Consider the following 20,893-nt stretch of genomic DNA (forward strand, 5'->3'; position numbering starts at 1 on the left):
TACATTTCACACTTGCAGTGACCTTTTCAATCTGTTTATGATAGTATTTGTTTGACTTTCAGTTTGGTTATTGACAATGTTAACCAGGTGCACACTATTTACCAACACCTTGCCATCCCATCATCTTAAAATAAAAAAATGTCAGCAGTAACAGAATTAACAGCAATGAAAAAACAGGACATGCATCACAAAACATTTACATTAGAATCAAAAGTTGGTAATTTAGAGACACTAAAACATTCTCTCTTGCTTTTATGCATTACAAGCATCCTTTGCTGAAGTATAGCTGTCTTTACTATAAGAAGATAAACATTCTCCATTCCAAAAAAAACCCCACAGCAACTTTAAATCTTTTGCAAAATATTTAAGACTAACTGGCCCCATTAGGGAAAAAATAAAGGTCTAAAAAAATACAACTTATTTTAACATGGAAATAACCAATAAGCTCTCAGGCTGTTCACTTGAATTGCTACGAGGTGTGCCTATTTTTAAAAAGTAGATGGATACAAAGTTATATGGGTATGTTAAACAAACATGATGAATGGCAGAGCCATTTGGTGGAAAAACAGTGTAATAAAATATGAAGGCAGTCAGACAGACACATAGGTATGTGAAATTGGAAAGATTTGGAACAGGACAAGGCAAGGAGCTAAGCCTAGGGACAGCCATAGACTATTCAGCATGAGATCAGCTGGTGTTGGAATAACAGGTTCATGACAGAGAAAGTGTTAAGTTACACGTTATTTAAACACTTTCCATGTCATCGACCTGCTATCTCAACATACCATATGCTATAGTAGGGCACTGATAAGATAACACCACATCAAGCAGAGTTTCACAATATACATTAGGGATGGCAGTGTAAAAATGTAGAAATACAACGTGCATTGGAAAAAAATAGTGCTCTCATAGTGGAATCCTTTGCCCTGTCCAGGGGCTATACTTATGCAGAAGGATTTCCACTTCTCAAAAAGTCTGTATCTCGTAAGTCCATCCCTCAGAGCCACACTATTTCTTACTTAAAAAGAAAAAAAAAAAAAGGCCAGGGAGATATGTTAGATTCAAACATAGACCTTCTAGGCCCCACACAGTTAAGCTACAGTTGAAAAAGATACGGATATAATTAATCCAATTCTTTGATGGAACACAATATCCCCCACATTATCAAATCATAGATACCTCTGCAATGTCTTGATATGCTTAAATATTCACTCAATTTCTTTTAGCCTCAATCCTTTCTAATTCTACTTCAGTTAGAAACAGATGTCTAAGTAAAGTACACAAATACTAAATTTTCATAGAAGTATTGCCAAAATATGTTTGCTTTTTTTCATAATACTCTTCCTACCTAATGGGCTTTTTTTAAGCAGTTCTTAGAATTATGTAATTGAGTATCCTATTGAGTATCCCTACTTTCAAATAAAAACAGGTCATGGGCTGGAACAACATGGCCAGACAGTCAAGCAAAATCTCCTACATCTCCCCTTCCTTCATAAATATTAGTAATTAATAATCTTTGCGTTGTTTCGCAACAGAAGTTAGTTAAATTTGCTCCTAGTAAGAGAAGGTGACTGCACTGTTGGGGAAATGATGTTTGCCTATTAAACACTCATATTTCTAGCAGAACCTTGAGGTTTTATTAATGATAACAATTTTAAATGAAGATTTTTCATTTGAGAGATGTATATGTAAAAATTACAAAATATCAGTGGGGTCACTGCTTCCCAAACTGACACTTAAGGCACTGCTAAGCAGGCCACCAACTTGAGGGATAGGTGCAACCATTTGGATGTTTATATGCAGCCCTTCTAGGTGAATTCCCTCTCCCCTTTTTACATTTTAATCCCTGCCTCTTTAAGAGACATTGAAGCAAAGGATGAAATACAGTTGCTCATTATGTCAAGAAAATACCAATTAGCCATCAGACAATTCAATAAACTTTGTGTAAATATTGTGAACAGATGATGTCTTATATAAGTTTGATGAATTAATGCTTAATTTCCTTCCTGCATACCCCCAAAACAGCCAGCTTAAATGTCAACTGCTAGAGCTCTGACTTCTGGGGGGAAACACTTTACTTACTTAGCATTGCAAAGCAAAGATTCAGCAACAATGAAAAAATGTAATGAAATTTTCTGGGTTCCATTCCCCAATGATTCTTCCACCACCACCCAGCTCTCCTGAGTTGAACCAACATAGCAGGCACTTTAAGTCAACTCTTGTAATTGCTTCCAATTTGCCTGTTTTGCTTTTGGCAATTAGCAAACTGAAATGTTATCATGAAAGAGTCCATCTCATTTATAAGGCCAGGTTTTCCCTCCACTAAAATATGCAGGCACTCTGTTCTTTATTACCAGCAGGAGATAAATGGCTGGTTTTCGTTGCTGAAGAATATATAATGGTTAAAAAGTCACTTTTTTCCTCCAGCTCTACATAAATCACAGAACTAGTCAATATTTAATAATGCTTGCCTTGGTCTGGAGTCCCTTGATCACCCCTGTCATGTGTAATAGCTCCCTCTCCGATATCTTTGACATAAAAGCCCAGCTTTACTGCAATACTAACATGTAGAGGGTCATTACGGATCGACATTTACCTTAATCTGTGACTGCCAACCATGAACCGATAAATTCCAGCAGATTCCACTGGGAGAAATCAGTAAACTTCTCAGTGGAAAGAACTGAAGGAAAATTCTGCCGAGAACAGAATACATTTTCTACAAGGGCTGCTCTGCAAATGGGTTCTGACTTTTGAAAGTTCTCTAGCTGCACAGCTTTGCAACATTTAATACCATTTTGATGGTTTGAGAAACGGGATGACAACCGAGGATGACATGACTTAGAAAGCAAGCAGAAATTTTCTTTGCAAAAACAATGCAAGATTAAACACAAGGGGAATATGGCTTTTGCATTATTCACCCTGCTGCCTTGGCGGAAATGGCTGTGCTGTCATGGGTCCAGCCAAAATGTTGCTCCTTTTTTTCAAATTCATCATCACTCCTTCTCCTCATAATCTTACAAGTGCTTCACAGCAGAATACATCAAAGCCTTCATTGCATAAAAAAGGGACACAACAGCCTTTGTGAGGGGTCAGCTGAGACTGCCTACCACGCGTTACCCTCCTCAGTGAACGTGTTTCTCCAAAGAGTGCACAAACAAGTTCATTTATAAACTACTTCACAGAGGACAGCAATTACAGCAGCTATGTTCTCTTCAGCACCAATACTGGAAGCAACAAATAGGTATCATTCTGAGCAGAAAAGAAGAGGTGAGTTACGAAGTCATCAGTGATTAGATTCTCTATCTGTTACTGCCTTTACAATACTGATTAAATTTGCGTAGAGTACATAGAAGGATTAAATGTCACCCAAACATTATTTTCAACCACAATTTCATATTATACTCATTAGAAAACATTTTTATAGTTGCCCAATGTCAATCATGCTGTTTAAAGTGCACTAAAAATTAATGACAACATTGTTAGGTATAATTCATAAACATTACTTGTGTACAATATTTTATTATTTATTATACCTTAGAGCACACTTAATAGCTCAAATTGACATATTAAATGCTCATACTCATTTTGTGAACATTCATTTTTATTCACTGCCCAAGTATTTTACATTTATATAATTAGAGGACATGGCATTCTACTTTCAACTAAAAAATACGCACATTTTGTAATACATTTGGAAAAAATGTCCATTTACCTTCTTTAGTGCCTTAGCCTTTTACACAGGCGTGACATAGCTAACTCTGCCTGCTCTGATTTAGCAACATTTTAACCCAAGACAATATTGCTATGTTGAAGTTTAAAAGACATAAAAAAATAAGAAACAACCCACAACATAAACCAGTGGAAGCCAAAGAGCAACCTGCAATACAGTACGGCTTAATAAAGAACTCTTACTTGTCAGGTTTTTTTATCACATGTTGAGTCTTTTTATGATATAGAAATAAAGAGTTGGGTTTCTTTTCCTTTCTTCAAATTATACCCATGATCAACCATATTATGAACAGCTCTCATGAGTGGCCTATATAAGCAAACCAACTGAAATTTTGTGAGTATAGCTTCCTTATCTGAGTGAAGGTGGCAAGATAAGACACCGTGCGTATATCTAGAGACTAAATGAGTGCAGTGAGCTTATCTTTATTTGCCAATTTATGTGTTTATACAAATGTAAAGCACCATAAATCAAACCAGCAGTTCTTAAGAATAAAATTGATAATGCTAAAACAATCAACGGCATGGGGAGAAAAAAACAAAAGTAGAAAAAATTTAGTGCTAAAGGATTTTTTTTTTAAAAATAAATGGAGTATCAAAGTTATCATTACACTTATTATAAAGGGAAAATTATACCTTGATCAGCATAGAAGAGACCAGAGACAAGGACTGTGTAGGTCAGTTTTCCATTAGGTTTATTTGGGGCAAGCCATTTTAGTTGAACTTCTTTGGACCCACCAACAGTAGTAAATACATCAACCATTCCCTCAGGGGGAGCTTCCATGGTCCGAGCTTCTACCTGTAAATGCAACAGGAGATGGAAGTTTGGTGCCATAGTCACAGAGAAGGAATGAGAGATGCAAAGTTTAAAGAAAAGGTATTTATCAATCAAAAAAAAAGTAACTAACATTGTCAGTGTCCCAATTTTTAACCATGTTGCTGTCCCTTCATCTACATTTGTTTGAAGCTGTCCAGCAACTAACCTATTTTAGAGACTCCTGTAAGGAACAGGAAATAAATACTGGAAAAGAATGAGAGAGTATTTTTTTGAAAACACCATTGCACCTCATGTGGATGTATGATCTCAGTGTAAGGAAAGGAAACAGCAATAGCAGACCATGTGACTTTCTCTTTCTACATTTAAAAAGCAACTGCGAGGACCATGCATTTAAACACTGTAGTAAATTATTACAGATATTTGATAGAAAAAAATCCTTTGTGGAATATTTTCTGCTCCCTGAATTAACTTCTACATTCACCTAATAAAATTAAGTTGCAATAAAAAGTAAATCTTTAAGAGAAAATAAAATGTGAAAGAGCTGGATAATGTACTGAACATGAAATATTTGTGATATAAGTAAATAAATACCTATTCAATATTCTAGAAATTTAGTATTGAAATTTCATAACTTGTAGTCAACATTCAGTGCTATGGAACAAAATTTGCTATTATGTTATTTATGGCAACAAGTTTGTTTCTCATACATTATTTATTTGGTGTTTTCTAAGATATAAGATGGTTTCACACCTTTGTAAGTGCCTCTCAGCTGCAGGTTCATGGGAGTGCTAATAAATGCTATTTTTAATCTGCCACACCTGCTCTGTCATCTAAATAACCAAACATATTTTCTCTGTCCTTGAAACATGAATGCTGTACTTTTTAGCATGTAAAGATTGGAAAGCTTATTGTTTACACGTGGCAGACTACATCGTTGATGTGCATCAATACCTCCACATGTGCTGCTATATTTCTAGACTCTTTTATATTTAAAATAAGCCATAAGTTGCAGTGAAGTCAACAGGATAAAGTAAATGCTGAAAGATAAACAAATACTTCATAGATTTATTGGATCAGTGCCACATTGATTATTTGGGTATTTCAGTCAAAAACATCCTTATGTAAGGATTAGACTAAGCTGTGCTTTCTAAACAAAATAATTTCCAGTAAAGTGCTGCTAAATGCAGGTACTCCAATCAGAAACATCAGAAATGCGAAAAATTAGTACCAATTATGTTTTTCTACTGAAGAGGATTCAAAAAATCTTTAAATAATATAAATTTGTAGCAATCTGTATCACGTCCTAAGCAGTTGCAACAGCTGTATTATGTCTTTAGCTTTTTCTTTATTATGTGCTATAAAAACATATGGCACAGAAAACCTTCTTCATACTTATTTTTCTGAATATTACTTTTTACACAGTTCTGTGATACTTTCAGATGTGTTTATTAATAACTTAAATAACAAAGACTCTGCTATAATAAAACTGACACCAAATCATAGGATAGGCATAATAATGTTGGGAAAAGTACTAGCATACATTTAACTAAAACCGGAAATCTAAGTTTAATAGCAGTGGGTTGAGGTGAGAAATATTCAGCGTTGAACACTTCTGTTTATTTATATGACATTTACAGGAGCTAACACATTTCAAGACTAGCATAATTTTAGTTCTCCTGAAGTTCTCTAAAGAATCTATCAGAAGTTACACTAGTCCTTAATAATCCATTATTTTCCCTCTTTAGAAACAAAACACCCAAACGATTAGGACAGACAAAAGCAGTATCTTGCATCTAATAGGCAGAGATCTAAAATACAGCTTTTCTTAATTTACATGTTAGCAATTTCCATCTCACTTGAAAATAAATCACAGTCACAGAAAAAAAAAGGTCAAATAAAAACTACCTAAGCCAAATTAAAAACAAAATTTTGAAATAGAAAAACAGCTAATGCTCTCATAACTAATTAAGATCTTCAGAGCCACCTTCAGGAACATAAGCTGGACAAATTCCATATTTAGGGGAATGTCACATGATGTTCCTTAATCGATTAGGGCACATTAAGTACAAGAGCAGCAACAAAAATAGCTGGAAGCATATCAGTTTACTGCTGGGAGATGTTTCCCATACTATTTAGAGCAGAGGCAAAACATTAGGTTTCTTTTTTTTAATTTTCTTTTTTAAGTGTTGGAGTTACTCTGTAATTGATATGAAAATCTTTTTTAAAAAATCAAATAAAGATCCAGTGCTTTAACTTCCTGGCAGCACTAAGGTGAGCCTAAATCAAGATGTACTTCAATTCCTCTGATTAGAGATGGATCACTGGCTTTGGAAAACAGTTTGTGTACTGATCATGGGACGCAGATGAGTATCAGCTACAGCAACCCCTTTGAATTGTTCCAAAAGCCAAGTTATCAGTCTGTAGTTCAGTGGAAATGTGAAAAAAAGACTACTAAAAATATTTTTTTAAACCCTAACTACTGGTGCTCTGTTCTATCCTTTTGATGCCTATTTGATAGGCCAGTAGTACTGAAAACATACACGTTTCATCTGTATGCAAAGTTTGGTAAGCACTTGTCTTAAACATCACCACCAACAGAATGGATTAGGTTATTGCACATCAAGTACCTTAAAACAAGGTTTGCTTTTGGGGTATATGTGAAGCTGTAAAAAATGTACAAGAAAAACTGGCAAAAAGCCATTCAAGCTTTTAAGAGTAAATATTCTTCAAAGTAGAGCAAGCTATAAAATGTTTAATGGTTATAAAGTCTAGTTGTCTTCTGCAGATAGACAATGTTACTGGCATTTGAATGAAAGCAATCTTGGAAATAATACTGCAAATGAGACTAACAAATTATATCATAAAAATAAAACCTGGAAGTTCTTTCCTGATACAAAATACATTGCGACGGAAAAAATAGAAAGAATAACAAAAAGACCTCCCAAATCTTTCTCTTTTTGCTTCCTTTAAACCCATTTTAAAAGTCTACAAATAAAGCTGAATTAAATAAAATGTTAAATCCCAGAACAAATGCAGGCTTCTTTTTCAGTTATGCTTGAAAACAAAACCAAGCATAGCAGATATGATTCTAGTTATTCATCAGCTACAGTACTATGAAATCATACTAGATTTATCAGTTCAGCTGTATGTCTAAAAACCTTTAACAAAATAAAAAAGTCTCTGAAGGTCTGCTTTTCACATGTCAAATTTAATATTCCTGTATTCTCAAATGCTGAAAAAATGGGGTGTTATACAAGACTGTTAAAATCTGTCCAGTATAATATTTTGTTCACATACTTGCATTCAAAAGATTTATGAATTACCATATTTTCCTTGCTCCTGTTGCCACTTCTGGCTTCTGCATTTCTCAAATTAACTTTAGTCCTTTCAGTCCGGCAGCTAGAAATTTGTCCATTACTGGAACAGTAACTCTTTCTTTATATACATCCTTATAAATCTGGTTAAAGCACACCTGCACCTTTCAAACATATTAACTCCATTTAACTTCAATAATGTGTGTTTCAGCCTCTGTTTTTGCCTTTCTTCACTGTACCTATGTTCTACTTTGGAATGCTGCCTAACAATGACCTATTGAATCTTTAGCAGCTCTTAAACAGGTTTTTTTTAAATGTCACATTTTGCCAGATGGGTTAGTACTGCCCAGAGTGAATCATCACCATTTACTCTGATATTCACTGTCATCTGACATTTATTAGACTCCCAGAATGTAAATTAAGGTACTCACCAGTGGACCCAAAGCACAACCTTTTGCAGTACATGCCTGGACTCTGAAGGAATGCAGACTCCAAGGAGCAAGCCCATAAGCATAACAACTTAGCTGTGATGAATTTTGCAGCAGAACACCATCCATATACAATCCATAGCTAGTAATCATACCTATAAAACAATGTGAGAGCACTCAATATCTAAAAGCTACAGAGTTTAGAAGAACACTAATGCTACAGACACCCAGGCAGTAGTAGTAGTACAAGTAGTAGTATTTCAAACTGTTTACAGTTGAGCAGATACTGTTTAGCATGACTGAGCATGCAAAACTCAAAAAAACCACACTCTTCCATCTCTAACTGTTGAAAATCTCACAAGTGGACTGCATCTCTTAAAACAATTACACTGTTCCAAAGACTACCCCTTAACAAACTTGTTTTTGAATGGCAGCCAACATCACCTTGGAACGAGGAAAACTGAGGCAATTCTGTTTCACAGCCTACTCTGCATATGGCTTTTCAAACAAGACATGAAAAACCATCTCACATCTTAACAGCTTTAGACTTAGAAACAAAATCTCCAATATATTTGAAATGTGGAAGGACAACCCAGGGCAGTGCTGTAACTGCAATAAATCAGTAACAAGTAATTTTGTCCCACAAAACACCTTTTTGATACTCATTCTTTATGATAACTAAATCAGATTTTTGGCATTTTGCCAATAAAATATATACTTCATTAATTTGGGGTAGGAGTGGAGTCGTTGGAAAATTTTACCCACTTTTCTGAATGAAACCACAATATAGTAATGATTACTGTTTCCTTCTCAATATGCTGTAGAAAAATTCCTGAAGTAAACTACTCCTTGCCTATTCAATCTACTGAAAGAAAAGATATTTGAGAACTCAAACATTAGCAAGATTTTCAGACAGAGGAAAGAATGGTCCTTCTTGTATAACTGGCTAATACTAACTAAAAAATTGCAATTGATTGCTTATCTCATTTATAAGGAATTCTAAAACTTTGCTCTTCCAAAGGTGCATGGTAGGATAACAAATCCTGTACAGAGTTTTGAATTTAATGAACTTCATTTTACAGATTTGCTTAGACTTTGGAAATTGAGCTTGCAAAGGAGCACTTTTTCTCAGGGCTATTCCTCCATCTCTCTCACTTCTAAATATTATCCCTTCTTAAAAGTTATTTCAATGAGAAATCTTAAGGCAAGTAAACACAAAGTTATAGGATTAATTTGAAGTGATTTTTGTTCAGAGAATGCCTTCTAATCTTTCCATTACAGAAAATAACTTTTATTGTAAAAATATAGCTCAGTTCAGCATTCCTTCCTTAAAACTTAATTTTTTGAAACTAGGAAGATTCAGTTTGAAATTGAAAAAAAAATTTCCCCTATACTAAATGGAGAACTGCTTTGTAAATTAAAGTGCACACCCAACTGCTTCAGCTGAGCTTCGAAGAGTTCTACTTCAGCAGATTTATAAGCTAAACCAATGCAGAGTTGAGTATGGTGAAGTGATTCACACACTCCTCAAATCTTTTCTCTTCTAGAAAAGTGAGAAGCTAAACTCAAATCAGACAGCAGAGATGTGTGCAGGAGGAGGTCCTGGAAAATCTCACACTATCAATCTTACCATATTTGACAGGCTTCCTAAAGCAAAAATCCCTTTTGGTTCTGTGTCTAGTTGCTTGTGAAGCAGTAACATAAATGGTTGATATTTTTCCTACATTAAATAAACAAATTATATATATATATATGGGTATATACTTTAAAATATTTTATTTCTCTCAGAGGAAAAGTGTGAATGCTGGCAATAAGGATATGTTTTACAGGGGAAAAATGCCAAACACTGGGATACTCTAAGCACCTACTATACCTGTAGCACTAACCCCTTTAAAGTATCATAGAATAGAATCATAGAATTACTTGTGCTGGAAGGGACCTACGAGGATCATCCAAGTCCAGCCCCTGGCCCTGCACAGGACAACCCCAAAAATCAAACCACGCGCCTGACAGCATCATCCAAACACTTCTTGAACTCTGTCAGGCTGGTGCTGTGACCACAGCCTGTTCCTGTGTCTGAACATCCTCCGGGTGAGGAACTTTTTCCTGGTATCCAACCTAAACCTCCCCTGAGACAGCTTTATGCCATTCCCTTGAGTCCGGTCACTGGTCACCAGAGAGCACAGATCAGTGCCTGACAAATCATCATTAATTCCTTTGATAGTTATGGCAACAGCATGAATCATAATGAGGTCATTTGGCATCAATGTTTTAAAGAGTGCCTAAAGCCATAGCACTGTGCTGCATCTACACTTGAGGAGCAGCTTGCTCCTCAACACTGAGCTTTTGTTAGTTCTCCCACTACTGTCAGAGAACAACCGTCTCTAAAAACCTGATCCATTTTACTTCATTTTACTTCTGCCTTTGCCTTGTAGGACACTGATGGAGAAAACTACAGTATGAAAAGAAAGAAAAAAAGTACATTTCAGAAGAAAAGGACTAATAGTCCATTTTTGAGATGTGAAGCCATTTTTCTAAATTAGGCAATAGTTATTTTTGACCATGGATAAATAACTTTGCCTCCCTATTTCACCAGTATAGGTTTCCAAAGCATATAGAGAAGAAGTTCAAAGTTGGCCCAAAGTTAACAAACTTCTTGAGACTTGCTAGATATTACTGAAGTTTACCATGCATAAAATATTTAAGACTATAGGACATTTCTGTGATTTACAAGGCTTCCTGAGCAACATGTGGTCACCATGAAAAGATGCAGTTTCTTCATAATTATGAAGTCTAGGCAGCTAGGTCAAATCTTGATTGCACTGAAGCCAAAATCTCTATTGTCTATAGTACAATTATGTTTCACTTTTGAAAAGAAATCCAAGACTGCAAATTAAACTTAAACTGAAGAAAGCTATCCAGTCTTTCTTTTCCTTCCTCCTTTCCCCTCTCTGGGTGAGGCCATATAATGTGTCAATGATATTCAAGACACTAAAGAGGTTTTGAATCCAAAGTACTACAAGGACTTTACTCATAAGGTGCAATCTAGAGGTCAAATCTTAAGCAAACCTACTTTTACCTACATCAATTTCACTGACTACAAACACCAGTCATCTCTCATAAGCACAAGGATTTGCAGGAACAAGTACTGGCTTAGTTCGCTGAATAATTTTATAAATTAGTTTTTACTATATCTGATATTTCCCATAAAAATTCCACTGGCCTTGGAATATACAGCTTAGATTTAGACTAGGTTTTATCTATGATGTGCACACAAAGTGATGTTTTTGAGAATTGACCATCTAAGGAAAATTTTCACTGGCAAATTTTCAAGGATTTTAAAAGAGCAGATTTCAAACTATATGGCAGGATTATAATGGAAGTGCTCTGAAGAAGAGGTCATTATTTATTTAGGCCACTAGAATAATGAAAGGTCAAAACAGAATATCTGATGGCACATGATTTCACAAGCCTCTCCATACATTGCCCTCATCTAAATAGCCAATCTTACTTATACTATCTACTCTCTACCTACACATGTGTAGAGTGGCAGAATCTGGGCCATGCCCCATCAACCATTTTATTGCTGGATTGAAAATAAGACAAAATAAAACGTCCCTATTTCAGATATATTCAACATGCCATCTTCCAAAAGTCTGGTTTTTACTTGGTATATAAATGGTATTTCTGAAGCAACTTTCAACAAAGAATTAGGTGCATAATTTCCCATTTTTCTATGAAATAATTTTTTTCTTCAAAATAATGTAAATAGGCCTTAAATTTAACAAAAAACTGTAGCCCCAAAGTTCAATACCCACATCTGGATAACGTGAGCTCAGATGTTCTTGTACCTCAAAGCCTGTTTCCCCTCACTATGCCATCTTTATGAAGAAGCCATGTAGCCTTTAATCCTGTTTGCCACCTTTGGCCTCAAGGGTAGCATATTAATTCTCCTTTACTTTTTTTGCAATTCACAGCAAGCAGCTGGACCCCATATATACCACGAGAGCGTAGCAAAGGCTGTGCTGTCCAAGCCCCAGCCAGCCCACACACCCATTAGAAGCTGATAAGCCTCCTCAGCCCATGGAAATAAACAGTAGCATCTGTCATGCAGTAGCAGACGAAAGGAGGCAGGAGAGAAAGGAATGGCCCCAGAGATCTAATAAGGAGATGACAATCTATGATATGCAAATCTTTGCAATTCTGACGTTTCCACCTGAAACAAAGCCAAGCTCAGTATTTTTGAAAAGTGCTACTTATGCCTAGCAGCCTGAAACACACCAAGTTTGAATCAATTCAGTTCAAAGCAGAAAATAGTTTCTGTGTTTTTGAAAGAAAGAAAAAAACAAAACAGAAAAATCAAGAATGCACCAGTAGAATGCTGAAGTAAGAAAATTTTAGGGGACAGACCTAAGTACCTTCTGCTGGTCTTTCTCAAATTTTAGTCTTCTCAACTATAATATTTTTCAGCCTCTTACACAGTTTTAAAACAATGACACAGAGAGTGACTATAAAAGACGTGGCCACGAGGCAGCCCAAAAGATGTGTTGAGAAAGAGCAAAACAAAGTCACTGAACAATGCAAACCTTCCTGATTGAGCACTTGCTCAGTCAAAAGTTTTAGAGTTTATTTGCTGTTGGGGGTTTTTAAAATTCTTTTCAAGGAAATGGGGAAAGGATGGAAATAGAAAATTGGACAATGAGAAAACATGTTATTAGATAAATCATAGAATCATTTAGGTTGGAAAGGACCTTGAAGGTCATTGAGCCCAACTGTTAACCCAGCACTGCTAAATCCACCACTAAACCATGCCCCAAAGTGCCACATCTATGCATCTTCTAAATACCTTTAGGGATGGTGACTCAACTACTTTCCTGGGCAGCCTGTTCCAATCCTTTGGAACCCTTTCCATGAAGAATTTTTTTCCTTATACACAATCTAAACCTCCCTGGCACAACTTGAGACCATTTCCTCTTGTCCTACTGCTTGTTACCTGGGAGAAGAGACCGATGCTGACCTGGCTGCACCCTCCTTTCAGGCAGTTGTAGAGAGTGATAAGGTCTCCCCTGAGCCTCCTTTTCTCCAGGCTAAATACCCCAGCTCCCTCAGCTGCTCCTCATCAGACTTGTGCTCCAGACCTTTCCCCAGCTCTGCTGCCCTTCTCCGGACTCGCTCCAGCCCCTCAATGCCTTTCTTGCAGTGAGGGGCCCAGAACTGGACACAGGATTCAAGGGGTGGCCTCACCAGTGCCCAGTACAGAGGGATAATCCCTGCCCTGGTCCTGCTGGCCACACTATTGCTGATACAGGCCAGGATGCCACTGGCCTTCTTGGCCCCCTGGGCACACACCGGCTCAATTCAGTTCAGCCACTGGTGACCAGCACTCCCAGGTCCTTTTCCACTGGGCCCTTTTCCAGCCACTCTGCCCCCAACCTGTGTTGCTGCCTGGGGTTGGTGTGACCCAAGTGCAGGACCCAGCACTTGGCCTTGCTTAACCTCCTAAAATTGGCCTTGGCCCACTGATCCAGCCTGTCCAGATCCCTCTGCAGAGCCTTCCTGCCCTCCAGCAGATCAGCAATCCCATCCAATTTGGTTACATCTGCAAACTTGCTGAGGGTGCCCCAACACCCTCAGTGGTTTCCTAGCAAGCTGTTTATTGTATTAAAAGGGAGAGCCAAGCTGTACATAGTAAATGCTGTAGTAACAAGATACAACACCCAAATTTAGTCATGCATCCCAACTTTTAGTTGTTTTAAAGGAAGCTTGTGGAAATTTATTTATTAAACTCTAGGTCTTTATCCTGTGCTGTTGATATGCACATATATATATATATACACAGCCACACATATATGTTCACATTTATTTGATTAGTTAAGCCACTCTCTAAACTGTTTGGATTTTTTTCCACAATGCAAAGATAACAGGATCAGGTCCTGAGACTAACTATAAAAAAATGCCTATTTCAGTGAATATTAGTCAGACTTTAGCACTAAGCCAGATATACGACCTTCCTCCACATTTCCTCCCCTCCCATCCCTTACCCTTTCCTTTTCTCCTGCCTCCTCCCCTTTGCCACATAATCTGATGAGATTTTAGAAACAGGGTTAGAGAGTTTCTACGGGGCTAGGAAGCAAAATCTTCCACAATGACTTCCATACAAAGAACCATAAATTACCAAATATATTATTTAACAAGTGACATATTCTTACTTCTTTCTAAATTTAATGTAAGACCTTACCCAATACAATCACCACTTTTGGGGGAATCATTTAAAATGTCTTTAGTGAAGTTGAACAAGTACAATGTGCTTTATCACAACTGAAAGTGGGAAAAATCTTTCAGGACCAAATGAAATTAATGTGAAACCACTGGGAGAAATAATTATATATTATATATTGAAATATATCAATATCATGAGCCAATGAAGAAAAACATGTCTGATACATCAAATTTAGTTATTCCTACATAGCATCCTCTGCAGTGATTTAAACTGCTACATGCATGATAATAAAATCAGAGTGAATTCCAAGGTAAATGATACTGTGCGATCCCACTAGAAAAGTAAAATCTGTCTCAAAGTTTTACTCATGGATATTTCATAATGGAAAAAATTTCTGAACAAAAGAAAGTATATTGCTTAATTTTCACAGCCATAGAAATGTAGAACTTTATGATGAGTATGCAGAACACAAATCTAATTATTATTACATATCAATTAATGTAAAAGAAATGAAGGTTTTATTGGAGGGTGAAATTAACATGCTAGACTGATATTCTCCAAGAATGCCTATTCCTCAGCTCAGTTGTCCTGGAAAACATTGAACAATGAGATGCAGTACACAAGAACTATCAAAAGGGAGCACTTTTGAGCCACTGAAACCGCACGATGGGCTGAAAACCACAATCTCCCTGCTGCAGACAATGATACTATCTCAGGTATTTTATGCGCTAAAATGATCATTAAAAATTAAGCACCACATATAAGCTGCCATTTAGAATATTAATTTACCTTTACTAATCATCTTTTTAACTTGAGGCTAAAAGAGTTCACTTACCATTCGGATACTCAGGCTTAGTCCATGAGATGTTAAAGGAGTCAGATGCATATGACTGGGCTTTTGGAGCAGGAACCCCTTCTGGTGTACTCTCATCTGTTATAGCTGCACTGGCTTCACTTACTGAACACCCACCTCCAGTGCAAGCCTTAAAATATTAATCAGAACAAATAAACACGTTTCAGTGTAGTACCAATAATTTTAGCAATTATTTTTTTGCCTAAGTTTCATTATTCTTCCATACCTAAACCTAGTAAGCCTGTGATTCTCAGGTAAGACACTTATCATAGCATAGACTTGTTTACCTCTCTTCTTGAATAACAAGAGGATGTATAATAACTCATAATACTTAGTTTTTAGGCATACTATAGCTAAAATATTCCTCAGCAATTCCCAACAGCACCGAGAGCACGTGCAATTATAATAGTGAAAAACCACCCTATCATAAACCAGTATGTATTAGTTATGATTACATGTTTATGGAAAAGAAAGTAAAATAATTTGTATTTCAGTTGCCAGAGAACAAAATGTTAACCATGCAATTTTTGTATTTTGCTTGGGATATGAAATAATACAATGTCTGAATTCAACATTCACATTTAGACATACACTTACATGAAACTTACGGGATCATCTGTGTTTTTCTGATTTTTCCATGTCCTAAAGCACATGCACAAAAAGCATAAATAACCTTGCTCTCCAGATCTTCAGGAATAAAATGTTTCTCCCAATCTATTATATATTTTTTTTAAAGGATTAGCTTTAATTTACCATTTCCCACTGTTTTTCAAATCAGAGAGCAGTCAAACATATTTCCTATGCTCTCCAAAAGTGAATACTGACCCCAAGGGTAAAAATAAGTATTGTTTGTAAATGAGAGGCTCTTTTATACATAAAGATTGTTTTGATATCACTGGAAATTACATTCCCAATACAACTAAGGAATGACTCCATGTTCAGTCTGAACTACCAAGCAAAGATGAAAGAATGCAACCTCAGTTTTGGGAACATCCAGAAAATGGCATTTACTCTAAACATGATAATGTTTACAAAAAAACACCCAAAATCAAAAAATGGTGTCAGTTTAGATGAATGCTCAGGTAACTATTAGCATTTTGGTAAGTACTATATTTAAGAAAATTATCCTTCCAGTAGAAGCAGAGTAAACTTTGAATGATTCCACTTCCACTGGCTTTATGAAGGAGCCAAAAAGACCAGCTCTGGAAGGCCTCTTTCTCCTTTATTTCTTACTGAGTCGCTAATTAACTTCCACCAGGCCTACTTCAGCAGTGGAGGGCTTTTTCATTTAAGGGCTTGGTAACAGCAGCCTTTCCATTCATTTATTTCTTGAATATCATGCAGCTCAAATTTTGTATCTCTGAAATTTGCTGGGACATGAAGTTTCTGGATCTCTAACGAATATGAGTAAAAGAGAGCTCAGCTGCATTTTATGCAGTGGGATTTTAGATCCGTGTATCCAAATGGACTGGACATCTGGCAATCCCATCCAGTGATGCTCAAAGCCATGAAAACCTACACCCAGACTGAGTTCCACTTTTGTCACTCTGAGAAACAGATTTCAGGTAAAATTTGCAAAAATACCGAAGGAACTGGACAGCCAAAGGACAGATACGAACCACATCAGATGACACCACATAGCAATGCTCCAGCCAGGACCTGAGCCAGCTTACCCACACTGCAGGGTCCTGAGGAGATATTGTCTGAATAGCTCAATCACAGAAGCACTTCAGTCATACAAGTAAGAGTGACACCCTGACTACTAAAAGCAGCCTTTCAGCTTTCCATTTGCTTTCAGACTGGCATGGTTCACACTCACCCAGCTTAGAGCATGAAACAGAACAAAACCAAGTTCCTTTGCACTAATCCACAGAGACATGACCTTTCGTCTTCATGGCTGACTTTTGGAAAAAAGCATTAGATTTGCTTACAAAACCTGTTGTATTCATTTATGAATACAATTTCTGCATATAAAATGGCAGTAATCAATTCTGAAAATTGGTAACAGCATGCAAAGATAAATATTTTCTTAACTCTATTCACTATAGTTACATTAACCTCTCATGCAAAAGTTAAAGCCAGCAGCATCTGAGGCGCTGAAAGTTCTGCTGCTGAGGCTCCTGATTTGTGTTCAAGCTGCAATTTTTGATAACTCCATTTCCCACATAAACTGAAACCAGTTTTTGAATGGATACAAATCAAAATCATAGTAGCTGTGAGACAATGAAAATAAAAAGTTTCTAGCTGATAGAATATTTCATTCTAACAAAAAAAAAGGGAATAATTTAATTATCCACTGTTGACATTTGTTTGGGGTTCTTCTATGCTAAAAAAGTTTTATTGAAATTCAGTTAAATTTATATGAAACACTAAATATTTCATTTTTTCCCAGGTGTATGCTTGATTTGAATTTTTTGTGAATTTGGTTTTTGTTGGGTTTTTTGTGTTTGGGGTTTTTTTCCTTTCATAAAGTATAAAAGTAACATTTGGCCATGTTTAGTCTTCTTAACTTGTAAATCTGTACTACTGCATTCATCTCAAACCAGTATAACAAGTACAATGGATCCAAAAGTTATAAGAAAGCTATCACACCTCAAAAATATTGGGCTTTTCATGCACTTTCAGACTTGTCATTTTCAAAGCTGCAAGGACATTTAGATCTTCTAACCCACCTATCACAGACCGCTGCATTTTATCCAGGTAAATCTGGTTATCTTTATCACCAGAAGAAGTTACAGTTTCCTACTTTCTGATTAAATGCAAATATTAAGCGGGGGATAAAAAATTAAAAAGAAATGAGAAATTAAATATAAAGAGCAAAAGGTTCCTAAAAATTTATTCGGTAACTTTTAGGAAATCTGTGCACACTGACGAAGCAAAACCAACATCCACACAACACTTCCTCCCATATCCCAAGGCAGAGCCACCAAAAGAAGCAGTCCCAGTTGCTCCCCAGATTGTAGCTGTTAATTCTTCCCTGATCCTCTCTCCTTGTGCCACCATGCACAGGAGTGCGGCAGGAGCAGAGAAGAGCTGTGGCACAGCGAAGGACAGCACAGATTCTTTTATAAAGAATAAATAAAAAAGAAAGGCATAAAATGCTTGTTGAAGTCGTGTCTTAGTTTTGGACATGGTGCTATTATATATGCTATGCAATTTACTATGCTGAAATATCTAGGCACAAATGAATTAATTTCAACATGAATCTAAGCTTTAATTAGACTGAATATCCTTGTTTTTTTCAGGTTCAAGTCAGATCCTTATCATTACCTGAAGGTAGTTTATTTTTTGTGGTATAATATTTAGAACATTCAAGAGCATGTTAAGGAAAAATGAATGCATACCCAGTCTACATAAATGTAAATTTATTCATAATCAAGAGCAGAATATTTTTCTATGGCATTTATCAAAGCAAATATTCTTATATAGGTATTGTTATAAAATGAACTGTGTGCTTAAAACAAGGGACAATCCCCTGCTTTTATTCACATATTTTCAGGGTTTTTAGTGAGCTGAAGCTGTTCTATTTCATCACAAAATAAAACCAGTAATAAAGAAATGCAATGAAAACACAAATGTCTTAAAATGTTTTGAATTTGCTATTTCCTTCTACATACAGATTTTAAGATGAAAGAACAAATTGCCATGGTACAAAATATGAAAGTTTAACAGTTTTAAATACATTCAATGTTTTCTTGTAAGTTGGGTCCAAGGAGACATTTTTAAAGCATGTCATGTATTTCTGCTCAACTCTTTATTAGTTATCCAACTTATCCTTGAAGAAAACATGTATTTAAATGACATACACATTTTTGTGAGTCTGTTTTGAAACAAAAACAGGGTTTTTGTTCAGGGTGGCTCATTCACCTTAGCTTCAGAAAGAAGAGGCTAAACAAAGTGGACACAGGAACCGCTAAATATTAAGATGCTAACAAAGTCAGAATAATTTTCACCATTTTACACCTCTACTACACATCTTTAAAACTTACAGCTAGTTTTATGAGGTATTCAGTACCCGGGAAAAGCCGTGGAATAGTAAAATCCAGAAAAAGTTCTGTGCTGTTATAGATTACATTCCACTTGGTAAAATTCTGCTCATTGGTGGCCATATAAATTATATAGCGATCTAGGATTCCATTTACTTCTACTGGCTCTTTCCATCTGCAAATAAAAGCAAAATATGATGAAGACCAGAACAAATAAAGATTCAGACCACGCTGAAAAATGTAAGGCTTTGTTTAGGGGACTTCATGGGGTTTATTTTGAGAATCTGAAAAATGCAGTTGTGCAATCATAAAAATAAATCTAAGCCATACCTCTAATGCAGTATTTGTACTCAATAGATAAATGATTACACACAAAGCAGGGGCTACAAAAGGGGCATATCACCAGAACATTTTCTGCACTGAAGTTTGCAGAGGCTATGCCCATATGTAGGTTATACTGATTGCGTAAAGACAAAATGGAAATTAAGTTGGCAAGTGATAATCAGAAGGTTCACAGAACCACTAAACTAATCACTTCTATGCATTTAATCATAATAAATTTAATTTTATGTCACAAACCCTTCCCCTGATTGAACTCACTGGAATTCTTGAATAAACTGATGCACTATTGTGTTGTCAGGAAAGAAGAAATCCTTACTTACTGTACATGTATTGTTCTAGAATCCAAAACCGTCAGGAGCGGGGCATCTACGTGAGCTGGTGGCAGCTGTGCTGTAAACAAGGTGACCTGGGAGCTGTTTGTACAGCCAGCAAGCGTGCACGCAGTGAGCAGGAACTGGTGCGGCGTGAAAACTGCCAAATCTAGGGCAAAAGAAGAAGAGGAATTTATTTGGTATATTCATTTTACCTTGTTTTTCTGTAGCTTTCAGAAACTAGTGAGTTCAGACAATCAAGAGGAAGGGGGACCTGTATCTCTTCAATGTTTCAGGTTTGCCCCAGAGGAGTGAATAGGTACTGGTTCTTTAATAGTAGATAACTGCAAATTGGGACTACTAATAGATCTGTGGGGTGTGCTTTGGTTGAGACAACCCCACTGTACTCCATTTACACCAGAATGTACACCAACCAACCAACCAACCAACCAACTAGAAGTTAGCTTTTTAGGTGCTACATACTCCATCAATTTGCTACAGTGGCAAATGAACACCTTTGAGATGATTAAATCAAATCAAATCAAATTAATGGAAAAACAAGTACAGATTCATTAACACAGATGGATTATTATTTTTTTAATGTGCTGTATGAAACATGAATGCCAAGCATCGATACATACAACGATTCACTCCATGCAGATTTCACTACAAGTATGAACATGAAGTAAGCTCACTGTTGCAACCACTCATACTAACCCCTTAGCTCTCTGCCTGTTTGTCTTCAGGTGCTCAAACATCAATCAATCATAAAATATATTTCAGTAAAGACAATCCATCTAATGCTAGAGCAAAACAACTGTTCAATGGTTATTAATTATGAAGCTATCTTGAGTTTCAATTACTGCAGAAAATGGTGAATAAAATGCAGCATTTTTTCTGAATAAATATTCCAAAAGATCATATATTCTTCCCTA

The 20,893-nt window shown here is 36.2% G+C and overlaps 1 protein-coding gene across 1 annotated transcript in view; it reads right to left on the bottom strand.

The window, feature by feature from the left end:
- USH2A (usherin) overlaps positions 1-20,893 on the bottom strand; it is a 388,071-nt gene that overhangs the window by 178,516 nt on the left and 188,662 nt on the right. The window contains exons 33-37 of the mRNA XM_017730037.1: positions 19,968-20,127; positions 19,309-19,480; positions 15,302-15,449; positions 8,250-8,401; positions 4,363-4,525 (exon numbers count right to left, since the gene is read on the bottom strand). Coding sequence (XP_017585526.1) covers positions 4,363-4,525; positions 8,250-8,401; positions 15,302-15,449; positions 19,309-19,480; positions 19,968-20,127 — 795 coding nt within the window. The remainder of the gene's footprint in view (positions 1-4,362; positions 4,526-8,249; positions 8,402-15,301; positions 15,450-19,308; positions 19,481-19,967; positions 20,128-20,893) is intronic.

The sequence above is a fragment of the Corvus brachyrhynchos genome, unplaced genomic scaffold (assembly GCF_000691975.1).
Source record: "Corvus brachyrhynchos isolate BGI_N302 unplaced genomic scaffold, ASM69197v1 scaffold101, whole genome shotgun sequence".
Lineage (NCBI taxonomy): Eukaryota > Metazoa > Chordata > Aves > Passeriformes > Corvidae > Corvus > Corvus brachyrhynchos.